This window comes from Cottoperca gobio, chromosome 2, assembly GCF_900634415.1.
Source record: "Cottoperca gobio chromosome 2, fCotGob3.1, whole genome shotgun sequence".
Taxonomy (NCBI): Eukaryota; Metazoa; Chordata; class Actinopteri; order Perciformes; family Bovichtidae; genus Cottoperca; species Cottoperca gobio.
Window position 1 is genome coordinate 5058734 of NC_041356.1, and position 14047 is coordinate 5072780.

General features: G+C 44.0%; 1 protein-coding gene across 1 annotated transcript in view; it reads right to left on the minus strand.

Annotated features, from left to right (window-relative positions):
- Positions 1-772: 772 nt before the first annotated feature.
- The window catches only part of LOC115016767 (striated muscle preferentially expressed protein kinase-like), a 42982-nt gene continuing 29707 nt past the window's right edge, over positions 773-14047 (minus strand). Inside the window, exons 26-44 of the mRNA XM_029444791.1 lie at positions 13911-14010; positions 12483-12683; positions 12017-12074; positions 11856-11933; positions 11585-11757; positions 11417-11443; positions 11171-11323; positions 11002-11044; positions 10828-10893; positions 7790-10526; positions 7533-7700; positions 6219-6341; positions 5151-5315; positions 4352-5036; positions 3466-3705; positions 2943-3166; positions 2757-2832; positions 2367-2516; positions 773-2289 (exon numbers count right to left, since the gene is read on the minus strand). Coding sequence (XP_029300651.1) covers positions 2052-2289; positions 2367-2516; positions 2757-2832; positions 2943-3166; positions 3466-3705; positions 4352-5036; positions 5151-5315; positions 6219-6341; positions 7533-7700; positions 7790-10526; positions 10828-10893; positions 11002-11044; positions 11171-11323; positions 11417-11443; positions 11585-11757; positions 11856-11933; positions 12017-12074; positions 12483-12683; positions 13911-14010 — 5705 coding nt within the window. The 3' untranslated portion in view covers positions 773-2051. The remainder of the gene's footprint in view (positions 2290-2366; positions 2517-2756; positions 2833-2942; positions 3167-3465; positions 3706-4351; positions 5037-5150; positions 5316-6218; positions 6342-7532; positions 7701-7789; positions 10527-10827; positions 10894-11001; positions 11045-11170; positions 11324-11416; positions 11444-11584; positions 11758-11855; positions 11934-12016; positions 12075-12482; positions 12684-13910; positions 14011-14047) is intronic.

Sequence of the window (14047 nt, forward strand, 5' to 3'; positions counted from 1 at the left end):
ATGCATTTGATATTCTGTACCAGGAGTGGGTCTCTTTTCATTTTATATAATACAATGGTGGAGGAAAAATACAATAGTGTTAGAAAGCAGTCCAGCTCATTGATTTGCAACTGTTTCCATAATGTTTAGACATTTAAAATGGAAAAATGTCCGATGGGAGACACATTTATATTGTGTCACACTATATATATTATCATATTGCACTAACTTATACTTTAATACTACACAATATAAATAGGAGTCGCCTATTATTGTTGCACGCTTTTCATCAAACCTTTGTCCTTGTTTTTTCTGTTTTCTGTTGTGGTGTATTGCATTGTGGGACATCAGACCTTTTTTATTTTGCAATGCAACAGACATTTTGACTTGACAAACTAGGAAAAGCATGGCGTGAAATAATAACCCCAATGCTCTGTTTCATGTCCCTGTTCTGTATTTCCAGTGTGAACATAATAAAATGTGCAGAATTGTATGTTAGGGGAAACTTTGCTATTATTCCACTTGTTGTGAATTGGCATTTTTTCCGTCTTTTACAAGCAAACAAAGTGAAGGAGTAAACACTCAAGATAAATAAACTGCTTCTGCCATCGTGTTGTGTTAAGAAGGTTCCCATATTGTGCTTCAGGGGTCCTCAAGGTTTCCAGGGGATCCTCAGCAAAACAAACTGCATAGTTTTTCACACAAGGGGAGACAGCACAGTGGCGTTTCAGTGTATAAATGCATTCTTTAGCAGCAAACTTCTCTAAATATAAAATTGTATTCCACACAGCAGTTCATTTTCCCAATTGTATCAATAGTTTATTACATACTATCTCATAAAAACATCTTCAACTTTTTTTCCACATATAAACACCGCAAATTGGTACATTTACAAATCTTCAACCGTCCAAATTCATACAAAAAGGAACACTGTGATACACCAGCTGTTCTATTATTACAAGGACTGCATGTACTGTGTGTATGCATGTAAGAATCTATATGCATCTGTGTGGTTGTAAAGCCCGAATATTGCAGTCAAATTTTGCTTTGTTTAAACAATTCATCAATTGAGAATTATTACCAATGGAGACACGATTACAAGATAAATATTTTGGATATTAATCCAATTTAGGCACTGACTGGGTGATCATGATCTAAGCAACCTGACCGACCGATGGGTAATACTGAGAAACTACAGCAATTTACCAGTGTATGACTTTTCCAAGTAAAATGCTATCTACATTACAGACTGCTTTTCATAATTAGTTTTAATTATTGAAGTTCAGTTTTAACCACAGAACAAGAAGTTGTACCAGAAATCCTAGCTCATCCTAAAAGAGTTCATTTTCACTGTGTGAATCTTAACACCAATCACAAAGACACTCCTTATTTTTTATTATTGTTTTTGCCTCGACGCTAATTCAAAAAAAGTGAATCAAAAATGCTTGCGCGCACGCACACACACACACACACACACACACACACACATGCAAATAAATTAACATGGAAAAAGTAAACAATTTCAAGAGAGAAAAAAACAAAAAGAAAGAATATTTTTGGTTTTGAGTTTCAAAATGTAAATGCAAAAATAAATTAACAGCTTAAATCATGATACATTCACATGAGTTGTTTACTACTAAAATAGTGACATAAACAAGGTAGAAACGCTGATGATGCACAAGTTCCAGGCTGATGGTGCAGAGTGGAGACCCGTGTTTATCTAAACCCAAACACTCACGTGTCATTTTAAGAATTCACAATGTGACTAAGAAATTGTGCAACCAATGAAAGAAAACCAAAGAACATCCCGTGTCCTTTCAGTCGATGAACAGTTTCTGAACTTCGTCTGCCTCTCGTTCCGCTTCACTCCCTTTAGTGTTGAATGTTGAAGTCTCCCCGAACAACACGTGGACTCCCCGTCTTTCCTTTGGGTATTTAAGCTCTCTCCAGCTGTCTGCCCCCTGTGCCTCCACCTGTGCCTCACAAGGCAGGCTGACATATATAATGCAGCGGTGGTTCACGGAGGTGTTATTTGGACACCGATCCGACTCGTGCGCATTTTCACCGTCGCCTCACTTCGGGCTGGGAACATGCGCTGCCGTCCCAGACGCCGGGGACTGGGCGGAGCTCTGGTAGGTGCGCAGCAGCACCTTGTGCTTGGTGGAGCCTTCTGTGCGACCGCACTGTTGCTCCACCAGGAACTCTTTGAGTCGGCCGGAGGTGAAGGTGAGAGTCTGTCTCCTCAGCTTCATAAGGTAGGAGTCCTGCAGCCAGGCTTGTGTGAAGCAGTCTCGTGTAGTCGGACGGGCCCTGGAAACACACACACACCGTGACATCTTATATTCTTACTGACAGGAAGTGTAAAATCTCATTTTGTGAGCACTCACCACGGGTAACTGCTCAACATCTTCTTGAGAAAGGCGGAGGCACTTTGGGACACGTTTGCGAACAGTTTTGTGGGGTCAAACTTCGCCATCAGGATTTTGGATTCAACCTGCAGAGGGTCTTTATCTTCGAAGGGCAGTCGACCACTAAGCCTAGTTGTAAACAGAAGAAACTAAATGTTATATTCACTATAATATTCAGCACCGCACTGCAGTCATTACATAGATAACAGATCAAAACCAAAACATGGCTCCAGTTTGTCCCAAGTGTAGGGATAATCTATTGTCACATCGCCCTCTACTTACATTGTGAAGATCCACACTGAGTGTCCTCAAGCACTGTCTTCTTCATGTGACGTGAAATAAAGAGAAGTGAAGGGACGTCTCACTTACATGATGTGGGTGACAACTCCAACAGTCCAAATATCCGCAGGAGGACCGACCACTTCACCTTTTACCATCTCAGGAGCTTCAATCACATTTGTCAAGAGGATGAACATTTATAAAAAAGAAGAAGAAGAAGAAGCGAGAGACAAACACGTGCACGTCAAGTCAATCGGCCGACGTTCTCGTCCTCACCCATGTACTCCAGTGTTCCCGCTCCGGAGTCCTGGTGTTTGAGGCTGAGGGGGTTGAAGCTCTGAGCACTTCCAAAGTCCACGATCTTGATGGCGTTGAGGTTGGTCACCATGATGTTGTCGGGCTTGAGGTCCAGGTGGAGGACGCGGCGGTTGTGGAGGTACTCGACTCCCTGGAGAATCTGGACCAGGTAGCCCACAACGTCGTCCTCGGAGTAACGGAACCTATCGTCCAGGAAGTCGTATTCGGGGAATTAAAATGAATCTTTTTAATTCCCTGGGGAATACCTGAACAGGATCCACTCTGCCTTTATGTACACATGTATACTGTCAACAAGTTGAATACATAGGTATGTTTAAAAAGCCATTAAACTACAGTAAAGCTAAATATGGTCATAAGTTACATTAATCACTGTTGGCTCCAGCCACCAGATGGACTGCGTGCCCCCTCTCGCCCGCTGCTATGGAAGTCAGTGTGAGTTTGTGTGTCTCAGTATGTGGGTGCATCACATCCAGACTCCTACCTGTCTATGAGGCTGTACAGCAGCTCTTTGCCGGTGCAGTACTCTGCCACCAGCACCAGGTAGCGCGGCGTGACGTAGGCTTCGTGCAGTGACATGACCTTTTCATTGTGAAGGGACTTCAGGATCTCATACTCCTTGAGGATGTCCTGCTTGTTCTCCTGGCTGTAGGAAACTATCTTTGCCATGTAGATTTTGCCCGTCGTGTTCTCGCGGCACTCTCGGATGACTCCGAAACGACCCCTGGCAAAAAAAAAACAAAACAGTTCAATGTTGTCTGGATGACATCCAGTCTGTAAATCCAATGTAGGATTTGTATGAAGACGTGACTCTGAAACGACCGTATCACTATGAGATGCGTGTTATTATTAGTATGTATGATTCAACCAGTTTTACCGCAGAAGGATTTTTATGTCCTCAGAAAAGCAGTTTCAGCATCGTGCACAAGCATTTAGAACATCTGGCAGTAAAGCGGTGCATAAAACGCAGGATTAATTAACTTCAGCGGCTCCTCGGGTCTGCTCAGTGCAGGTTTTACTGCAGGTTTCACACACAATATTGATTCTGCCGAGTACAATCCTCCTACAGTACATTAATTGTTCAATTTTAAAATAAAAAATAAGAATTTACTGCTTATGGCCTCCATCATGTTGCTATTCAGGCCAAAACAACCATTTGAAAAGTTTACTTAAAAAAAAGCCTAAAACTCAGATAACTATAATATTTATTTATGTTTTCCTTTTTAATAAAGATATTGAGGTTTAAATTGGACTACACTTCAATATTACATGTGTATTTATTTTGTCATTTTGGTAGTGACATAGAATACTACAATATATAGGAATAGACTAAATCAAGAGTCTAATAAATAATAAAATAATAGTCTCACCTGGCTTTCTCCTCCAGGAAAGTGTAGGGTTTCTGTGGCACCCCCTGTCGTAGAGCAGTGGAGGGCGTAGTGCGTCCTGATGGGGTGACTCTGGTGGGGGTACTGGTCCCCTCACCGATGGGGCTCAGGCTGGAGGTCTGGAGCACTTGTGGGCAGAAGGAGACAGGAGTTGGGGTCACTCGAGCAGTGACGGTGGTGGTGGGGGTGTATGTGGGCACAGAGGCCACTGCTGGTTTGGTTGGCGTCGTTGGCGGGCTTACAAGAGCGGGAGGTGGTGATATGGGAGGGCTCTGGGTCATAGGAGACACCACGTTTACTGGACTCTGGGGTTTGGGCAGGACAAAGGGTGGAGGTGCTTTGACTGTGGCTGAAGACGGAAGAGAGGAGCTTATTTTTTGAGCGTCTTCGCTGGCTGCAGATTGCAGTGGGGGGTTTGTTGTAGGGCTGGAAGGCAGAGAGGGCGGAGGGGTGGGAGCGACCACTGTTTTAGATGCTGATGGAGGTGGAAGAGGTGACGCAGCAGGGGAGGCTGCATCTTTTGGAGAGGTGGAAGGGGAAGTGACGGTGGAGGCAGCTACCCTGGGAGCGCTGTTCTGCACTGGTTTGGGTGGAGGCACAGTCGCAGCTGGTTCACGTGCAGATGGGACCGTCTTTATGACGGCCACGACCGGTGAAGCTCCTCCAGCTGTCAAAACAGACAGAGTTGAATTACGATGTGTTTTTTTAATGAACTCAGGTAGCGTGACTTTTTCCCTTTAACTCTGTGCAGTAATTTGCATTTTGACCGTGTTTAAAATACCTGTTGAGTCCAGGCTGACTGGAGCGGAGCAGTTGCTGTGCGGTCCCTGTCCCGCTTTGTTGATACAGGCGATGCGGAACCTGAAGGTGCCACCTGGTGGCAGGTCTGTGACATTGTAGTAGCAGTCGACAACTCCAGTGGCTACAGTCAGCCAGTTAAAATCTCCTGCAGGACAGAGAGACAACGTAATGTGCTGTATGTGATGCTGCTGGGATCTTTGAAGATGTTTAAATATGCATATTGGATATATACGGGAAGAGGAGAAAGACGATTCTTCGTAGAGATAGAAAATAAACCCTGATCTTCTGTTTTGTTGTCTTTAAATGGCAAATGACTTGTTGTAGCTCGCATATTGAACACCAGATGGCGGTGTTGACACACTGATGGATAATCTGGACACGCACATGGATGAAGACTTGACGTGATAAGGTAAAATGTTAAGCATATACAAGTTAATGCTCCGATCGCCTGCTGAAAAGTCGCCTGTCACAGTATCTTATATTAGCGAGTGACGCAGAGTTTTGCGAGTACCGACATCAATGCTGCCTTGCAAACATTAGGAACGAGACGACAAGGCGATACGTGCTAGAATGAGATCTATCAGAGCCGAAAAGCTCAATAAATATTCACAAACTCCGAGTCTGCTAATCTTTGAGTGACTTTATTTCCATCCACTACATTATGAGATAATGGTGATTCATTGTGCATAATGACTAAAAAAAAAAGCTTTGACAGCAGCACCGGCTCAGTCACAATTTCCTCGTGGAATGACTCATTTTCTGTCTCCTGAGTGTCGATGGATTTGGAAATATATTTGCCTGAGCATTAACCACATTAAAGCAAACACTGTCAAAGCTTCTCAAACACTGTTACGTCCAAGGAGCTTGAAACCTTAAGTTTACTTTAAATGTTCCTCATGTGACTATATCACTACCTCCAAACCAAATAACGGCAAAACATTTCACAACTTAGTTTATATTCCTCTGGATGAGCTGAATGCTGCTAAATAATGTAGGAAAAAAAGTAGTGAGAACTTATTTGCTTTGTTAAATGAAACTCCTCACTCACCTTCTGTCTTTCTTTCCAGGGTGTAGCTGCATGGAGGTTTGGTGTCTGCTGGCTTCCAGAGCACCAGGGCCGTGTTGTTGTAAATCTGCGGGACTTCAGGGGTCCCTGGCCGTTTTGGGACACCTTAAAAAAAGGGTGAAAAAGAAGAAATTCGATGAGTGTGCACTTGCATGCACACACACATAACAGCATTGAATTGTGTCCTTCATAAAAGGAACTATTGCATATTTCCAGTGGTAATCTGTATATGTATTGTTGTTCGTCATTGCTCAATGGTAGCATGTTAAAGGATGTCTTTAGGGTGAAATCGTTTGAGCTTTCTGTATTTGGGGTTTGTCTGTCTAACCATTGCTGTTCATGCTTAATGCATTTCTTTCCAGTTTTATTTCCCAAACAAACGGCTTGATGTTTAACTTTCACGGCATGAATTTGAGCATAGTTTACATTACTGGTTCAGTATGTTCATTCATTTACTTGTAAATGTCCCTAAGCACATTAAGACTCAAGATACCAAAGAAGAATAGACGGGATGTACGTTTTCTCGAGTCCAGGGTACAAAAACGACCCAGTTCGCTACACTAAACCAAACTTGACACAAATAGTGTCATTCCTTGATTCAAAAGGTGTTTCACATTAAGCCGGTGCACCGGCGTGGACAATAGAGCGAAGGCTTCGGGCGAGATAAGCTGTCTGAACTATTTTTTGCACTGCTGATAAGATTATCAAGGGGAGACAAATAGCATCAGGGGTTGAGATTAGAAATACTAAATGTCCAAAGCCATTACAAGTAAAGTTCAAATCCAAAAGGAGAAATATATTTTCCGCTGAAGTCTCATTATTATTGGTGCATTATAGCAGCATTGGTAGAATCTAAGCACTGTTGTCTCCATCACGCACTGTGTGTGCAAAGGCAGGACTGGAGTCATGAATATAACCGACGGCAGACGATTTCAAATGGCAGGAAGCATCATTTGTTCCCATTGCATGATGAATATGAGAAGGGCCAAAAATCCATTAAATTAATCTACTGCAAAGTTCATCTCTTGAGATTAATATTCATATCAACTGTATTAATATTCATCACATTCTTCCTGCAATTAAAATGAAATGATGTAAAATACATCAAATCATGATGATAATTACTGCGTGTCCATGAAAGGCAAAGGAGCAGCTGTGCCTCTGGTAAGAGAACTCGCTCTTCTGCATTAACGTTAATGAATAAAGGTTTCCAATTTTCTAACAAAATGACCAATTGTATATCAATTACTCATCTCATGTTACCTTGAAAAACCAATGAAGAATCCAATAACTTACAAGCTATGGACAACGTGCAGGAGGTGGTGATGGTAGCTATGGGGTTGGTAGCAACACATTCATAAACTCCAGCGTCCCTCTGGCTGGACTTCATGACCATTAGAAGTTGCCTGCCGTCTGGATGGGACATCAGGGTGATTCTGTCATCCACCACCAGCGGTTTCCGATCTGGGATGCACACAAAATGTAAGTGACTGAACAGCAGCTTCTTTATAAAACCACAAAACAAAGCATTCGGGAGGGTTTAAGTGAGATACCTATCGTCCATGTGATTTCTGGATGTGGACTTCCGGCTGGTAGGCAGGTAAGAGTGACAGGTTCCCCCTCCAATAAGATGTGGTCCTTCAGTTTGATGTGGAACACGGGGGCAAAATCCGAAGCAGAGCGGATAAACTGCTGGCTTTTTGACAAATCCTCCTCTTTGGGGACGGACGAAGGCAGGTCCGATTGAGAGGAGGTTTTTTCTTTCTTGCCCCTCAAACCCCACCTGTCCCACCGTGATCGCCTGTCAGTCTCTGAGGCTTTTTCGGAATGGATGCTAGAAGTGGATTCAATTGATTCCTTGGATGCAGCAGTGCCGCTCTGTTTTGCGAGTTGATTCTCTGGGATGCCCATTCCTTTGAGTCCTCGCCCCTCAGATTGGGAATGACGATGGCGGGTTAACAGGGGCGTCCTCTTTCCCTCTTCATCCTCTTTTCTCTCCTCAGACTGACTGCGAATCTTCGAGGAAATTCCAGCCACTTTGTTCTCAAACCTCTGTCGCATTGCCAGGACAGGGGAATCCGTGACCTTCTTCAAATCCTTTTGCACCAGCTCTTTCTGACTTCCTCCAGCATCTTTGTCCTTCCTCTCCTCTGACTGGGTCCTTAATTTGGCAGAGATTCCTGCCACTTTGGACTCAAACTTGCGCCTCATAGCAGAAACCGATGACTCCTCAGCTTTTCTTTGTTCTCTCTCATCCAGCTGCTTCTGTGTCCCTGCACTGTTCAGCTCCTTTGTATCCAGGGACTTACTGCGACCAATAGCCCACGTAACCCTCTTGCTTACAGCAGTTTCCTGCACTTCCTGATGCTTTTCTTCCTTTGGTTTCTCACTCTTCTTATCAACAGATGATGACCTCTTGGCCCGCAAGGAAAACCTCCCGATTAGGCCGAGGCCCGTCTCCTTATCGACTTCTCTTAAATCTTGAACAGATTTGGATTTCTCCTGCAGTCCTTTAGGTATCATTTCAAGAGGTGCCCCCCTTGCCCCCGGCCTATATACCTCTTCACCCGCCTCGCCCCCCTTCCGGTTCAGTACAGGCGATTTCTCCTCTGATTTGTTCCTGGTCAGTTTTCGGAGGCCACGGGTCAAAGACGACTCTCGCTTCTTAAACCGGGCTTCAAAGACCTCCTCCGAGTCAATGTCTTTGATGTCTGTTCTGAGCACAGGCTGGCGGGGCACGCCAGCAAGATCAGGGTTTGATGATGATGTGGAAACAGAACCGGGAGATCGATCAGCAGTTGCTACTTTGGCAAATACTGCTGGATGTTCAGGTAATGCAGGGATCTTTGTGGACTTTGTAGCAGCGGGATGTTTGGAGTGGGCCTCGTTAGGTGTTGGAGATGACCCCGCAACTGCTTGAAAGACACTTGCATATGCAGATGATGGTTTACTATTTTGTGTTTCATCACCCTTCATATCCTTTTCATTAATATGCAAGTCCTGATATTCTCTCCTCTCTTCTTCTTCATCATCATCCTCCTCTATTACAATTATAGGGGTAATTACAGAGGGGGATCTAGACTCAGAGTCTACTTCATCTGGCTTTTCTAAATAGGTTTTGGTCCTTTTCTCCATTTTTCCATCCATTCTCTTCTCATTCATACTTTGCATATCTTCATGTTCTTTCACATGGTTCTGTTTTTGCTCTTGGTCCAATCTTCCTGGTGTTGGGAGTATAAAGGAAGTTTTATTTGTAGGCGACGCAGATTTAGACTCCAGAGTTGTTTGTTCTGTGAGTGCGGACATTGAGGTTGCCTCCTGGAGCTTCTTCCCTTCTATGCTACCATTGCCCACCGATGGGATCTCTAAGGGGGCTCCAAATCTGCGGTGCAGGGGCATTGGCTCAGAATCCCCCTGAGTGAAGGAGGCGCTTTTACGAAAAACTTTGGTCTTTGGCATGTCCTCTCCAGTGTTCTCTGAAGACGCTGCTCTGGTGAGTGTTGATGGCCCCGCTCTGGATCTCCTTAAGTTCCGATCGAGAGACCCCGTCCGCCTCTCATCATCCATGCCGAGAGTTTCAAACAAGGGCCCGCGCAGGCCGCTCATCTTTTTGTCCACGTTTCCTCCCCTGAGCAACCGCTGTCTCATCAATTCCAGTTTTAGGGCATAATCCTCCTGGCTTAACTTCGCAGCCCCGGGGCTCGGGCTGCGATTGGGAAGCTCCATAGAAACAGCCTTTTTCAGGCTCTTGTCAGTTGCTTCTGAATCCTTATTTTCATTTCCCTCTTCTGGGTCAATGTGGAGAAGCAGTGCTGAATCAGCAGAGCTGCCTCTCCTCATGGTAGCCCGCCTGGATTTCGTCTGCGATTCGTCCGACTCCACACTCGATACTTTTTTAAGGGGGGCTGGTTTTGTCTGCTCCATTTTCTCCTCATCTGGGTTTTCCTCTTCATCTTTCACACTTTTATTAGCCCCTCCTCTCGGACCTGCTACCTCCATGTCGTCCTTTTTCCTCGTCCCATCATCAGCAACATTGGGCCATACAGTGACATCTTCATCCCCCGGGATCTCGTTAAGGGAGACCCTGGAACCAGAAAAGACCATGGACAGCGGCATAGGAATAAAGGGAAGCTCATCCACATCTGCATCTGAGTCAGAGGAAGAGGAGGGTGGTGGGGTGCCTTCTTTTAAATGGCGGGCCACAGCAATGGAGACGTGGTTGGATGATTCATTCAAAAGCTCTGGGATCGACCGCATCACCATCTTGGATTTGTAGCTGATAAGTGAACGCTGAAAAAAAGATAATAGAGGAAAAATAAGAGTTCATATTTCATTTCCCTACGTTATGTGCAAAGTCTCCAAGTCTGTGTGAATAATACACCTTTCAGACTCTGGCATCTCCAATTATCAGAGAGCATTAGGTCCTTTATTTAGTCCTGTCTAATCGTCATCATTTAATTCAGAAGTATGATGAATGTAGGACTATTTTATTGTATTTGTTTATTTATAAGGTCAGTTGTAGAACAAACAACAGCAGAACAATACTAAATTCCCACTGTGGAGCATATTAAACGCATGTCCAGTTGCTTACCTGCCATCGCCTTCTGGACAAAACTTGCTTTAGCATAGCTGTGCTGATGCTCTTGTTCGTTGGTGACTGCAAGACGCACAAAAAAAAGGGCTGTCACCATTAATCTTCGCGGAGATATAAAGACACATTAAACAGTTTGAGGCTGGGTGGTGTATTGTCTTAGTGATAGCTCACCTTGAACCAAGGATGACGAAGGCACTCGATGGCACTGGGCCTCCTACGAGAAGGAAAATAAACATATGAGGAATATGAGTTTAGACACTGTGTGAAATGAAACGATGGTTGGTCAAAAATGATATTACACATGTTTATTTGAAAAAGGTAGGTCATCAAAGATGCTTACAGTCGGTCTGTCACCAAAAGCTTGATGACAAATCCCTTCGCTTCTTTGCAGAGGTCGGCGAACATGCTCTCCTCGAACGCCACGTTGTAGTTACGGATGTTTAAAGCGGTGGCTCTGTCATTCTCACCAGCAAATGGAGACACACCAGTCAGGCTAAAAACAACAACAACAAAAAAACATCATCAGCAAAAGAAAACATGCAATTAAAATGTTTTAAATTGGAACAAAAAGTAACCAATCACAAACCAGAGGTATGTGATGACCCCAGCAGGCCTGTGGGAGAGCAGGACAGATGAAGGACAAATGGAGTTTAAGGAACAACATAAAAAGACAGAGATTTTATTTTGCTGCAGATAACAAGGTAGTGTCTGCAGTGTGTGTTCACGTCTCCGTGCTGGAGAACAGGTGGCTCACCATATGTCTGTTGCTGTGGAGACGGGAGTTTGGTTAACAATCTCTGGGGCGACATATTCTGGCGTGCCGTATTTGCAGTAGTACTCCTCGGAAGGCTCTAATTTTATGGCATTAGCAAAGTCACAAATGCGGATCTGGTCACTCCCAGGACTTGCCATTAAAATATTTTCTGGCTAGAGGAGGGTGTGCACGAGAAAACAGCAATGTTAGGTACTGAGGTATCTTGATGGAATAAATGTGATGCAGCACCAGAGGTGGGATGGACTGATACCTTTATGTCAAGGTGGGCAATGTTTTTTTGGTGAAGATAACGAAGACCTTCCAAAACCTGCTGAACACTCCGGCGGATCTGTGTTGGAACACGAGAGAATGAACTCCACAGTCATGTTACATAACGATAGCGCAGTGCAGTCGGCAGAAGCAAACACAAACCTCCAGTTCCTTCACCGTTGTTTTCTTGGCCATTCTTTCCAGCAACTCCTCGTGACATCTTCGCACACACAGTTGAGGAAAAGAAACAGATGTGCGACTCGACTGCACGGTCCAAGTGGTAGGTGCATGAGAAAATGAATTATAAATGAGCAAAACTCCCACACATCCTATCTCTTGCTAATTCCGCTCGTCGGCGGTGAGTCAGTGAGAAAAGGCTGTGCTGCGCTTCATGCTTGCCTCCGGGGGACTGTGGAAGACATTAGGATTAATGCTTTGGATCTTTCGTGTCCTTGAGATGCATTTGAGAGCACTTCAGTTCAGCAATGAAGCAGATACAATTTGAAACAGTGCTGCAGTAAAAGTAGTGCCTTTGGTAACTAAAAGAGATGAACATGCTGCCCATCATCTGTGTTTAAGGGGTCATAGAAACCGCATGTTAAAGTGTAACGTTCCCATCAAAGGATACAACTCTGTGATGAGCACCAGCACGCTCTTCTTCTCAAAGGCATCATGGTAATAGAGAATCCTCTCGTTGTCCAGCTCAGAGAGCAGCTCCATCTCCCTGAGGGCCAAGGCTTTCCTCTTCGCTCCCGCGGAAATGAACTTGGCAGCGAACTCCTCTTTTCCCTTTTTCGGAATCACCCTCTTCACATAGGAGAAGGCACCCCTGCATTAAAAAGTGGGTTTAAAACCAATATATGGTTAGGAAATTGCTGTTGAATTCAATTATCAGACTAAACAAACAAGATTATGTCTTCATAATCCTACCAGCTGGAGTGACCTCATTACAGGGCACAGAGTAAAATACAACTCCAAGAGCATGAAGCTCATTCTTGACCTTTGTGAACAGTATGTCTGACAGAATAGCATCAGCTCAAATGTCAACTCACTAGCTTTCAACCTAGAGATGCAATACAAATAACTCTCAAGAATAAGGACAGAGGATCATTAAAGTGATGTTTTGAAGAACTACTGGAGCTACATTGTCTTTGGGAGTGCAAAAAAGAGTTAATTATTAATATGTAAAGAAATAAGTATGGTTACAGGGCAACAGCTGCTCCCAAGTCCACTTTTATTACCAACTAGGAAGTACACCAGGTTCTTTAAAAGTACACTTGCTTTTAATGTGGGTGGAAAGTCTTGGTGGGAGAACTCATCTTGTTCTTTTGTCTGGCATGAAGATAATTGACTGACCTGAGGGATGGTTTTGTTCTTGTACTACCCCATTGTTTAATGCTTTTGCGCTCTGGTGACCAGATGGATGCTCTGTGTGGTTTCCTCAATCAATTATGCAAATATCCTGTATATGGTAAAGAGTTCTTTTTCTTTTTGGAAAATTAAAATCAATAAAAGAAAAAAAACTCCCTTTGACGTTTTAGCTAACAAATTACTCAGAGTGTTGCCCTTTCCCACCAATTTAATAAAGCATTATTCTTTTCAAGAGGTTGCATTGCCATTGTATTAATAACTTTCAGTGTTTTTCAGAAGAAATCAGAATTCAATTTGAGTTTACTGCTTTGTTTTATAACTAAAACACATTGTCTGTTATACGACAGATTTCCCCGTCTGCCTGTTCTGCCATTTCAATTGCTCTACAATCACAGTAAATTGCTTGTCTCCACCAAGTCGGAGCAAAACAAATCATTTGTCAGCTAATGCATTCGCTCCACTCAGACGGGTGACTCATCTCGTTCCTGTTGTTAAGCAGGTGCGACTCCCCGCCCTCCCACAGTCCCACCCTCAGTGCTCAAACAGCCGTAAACGCCCATGTGTGTGAAGGGACAGAAAGCATGAGTCTGCAGTCAACCACACACACACACACACACACACACACACACACACACACACACACAGACACACACACACACACACACACACACACACACACACTCACCTCCCTATCTCTTTGTGGATATCATAGTAATCCGTCAAACGCCTCATTTTCCTCAGAATGGTTCCCTCGTCTTCCATTGGCTCTGCTGCTTCTTTTCGCTCTGCAGGGAGCACCAACATAGACATTTTTATGTGTGT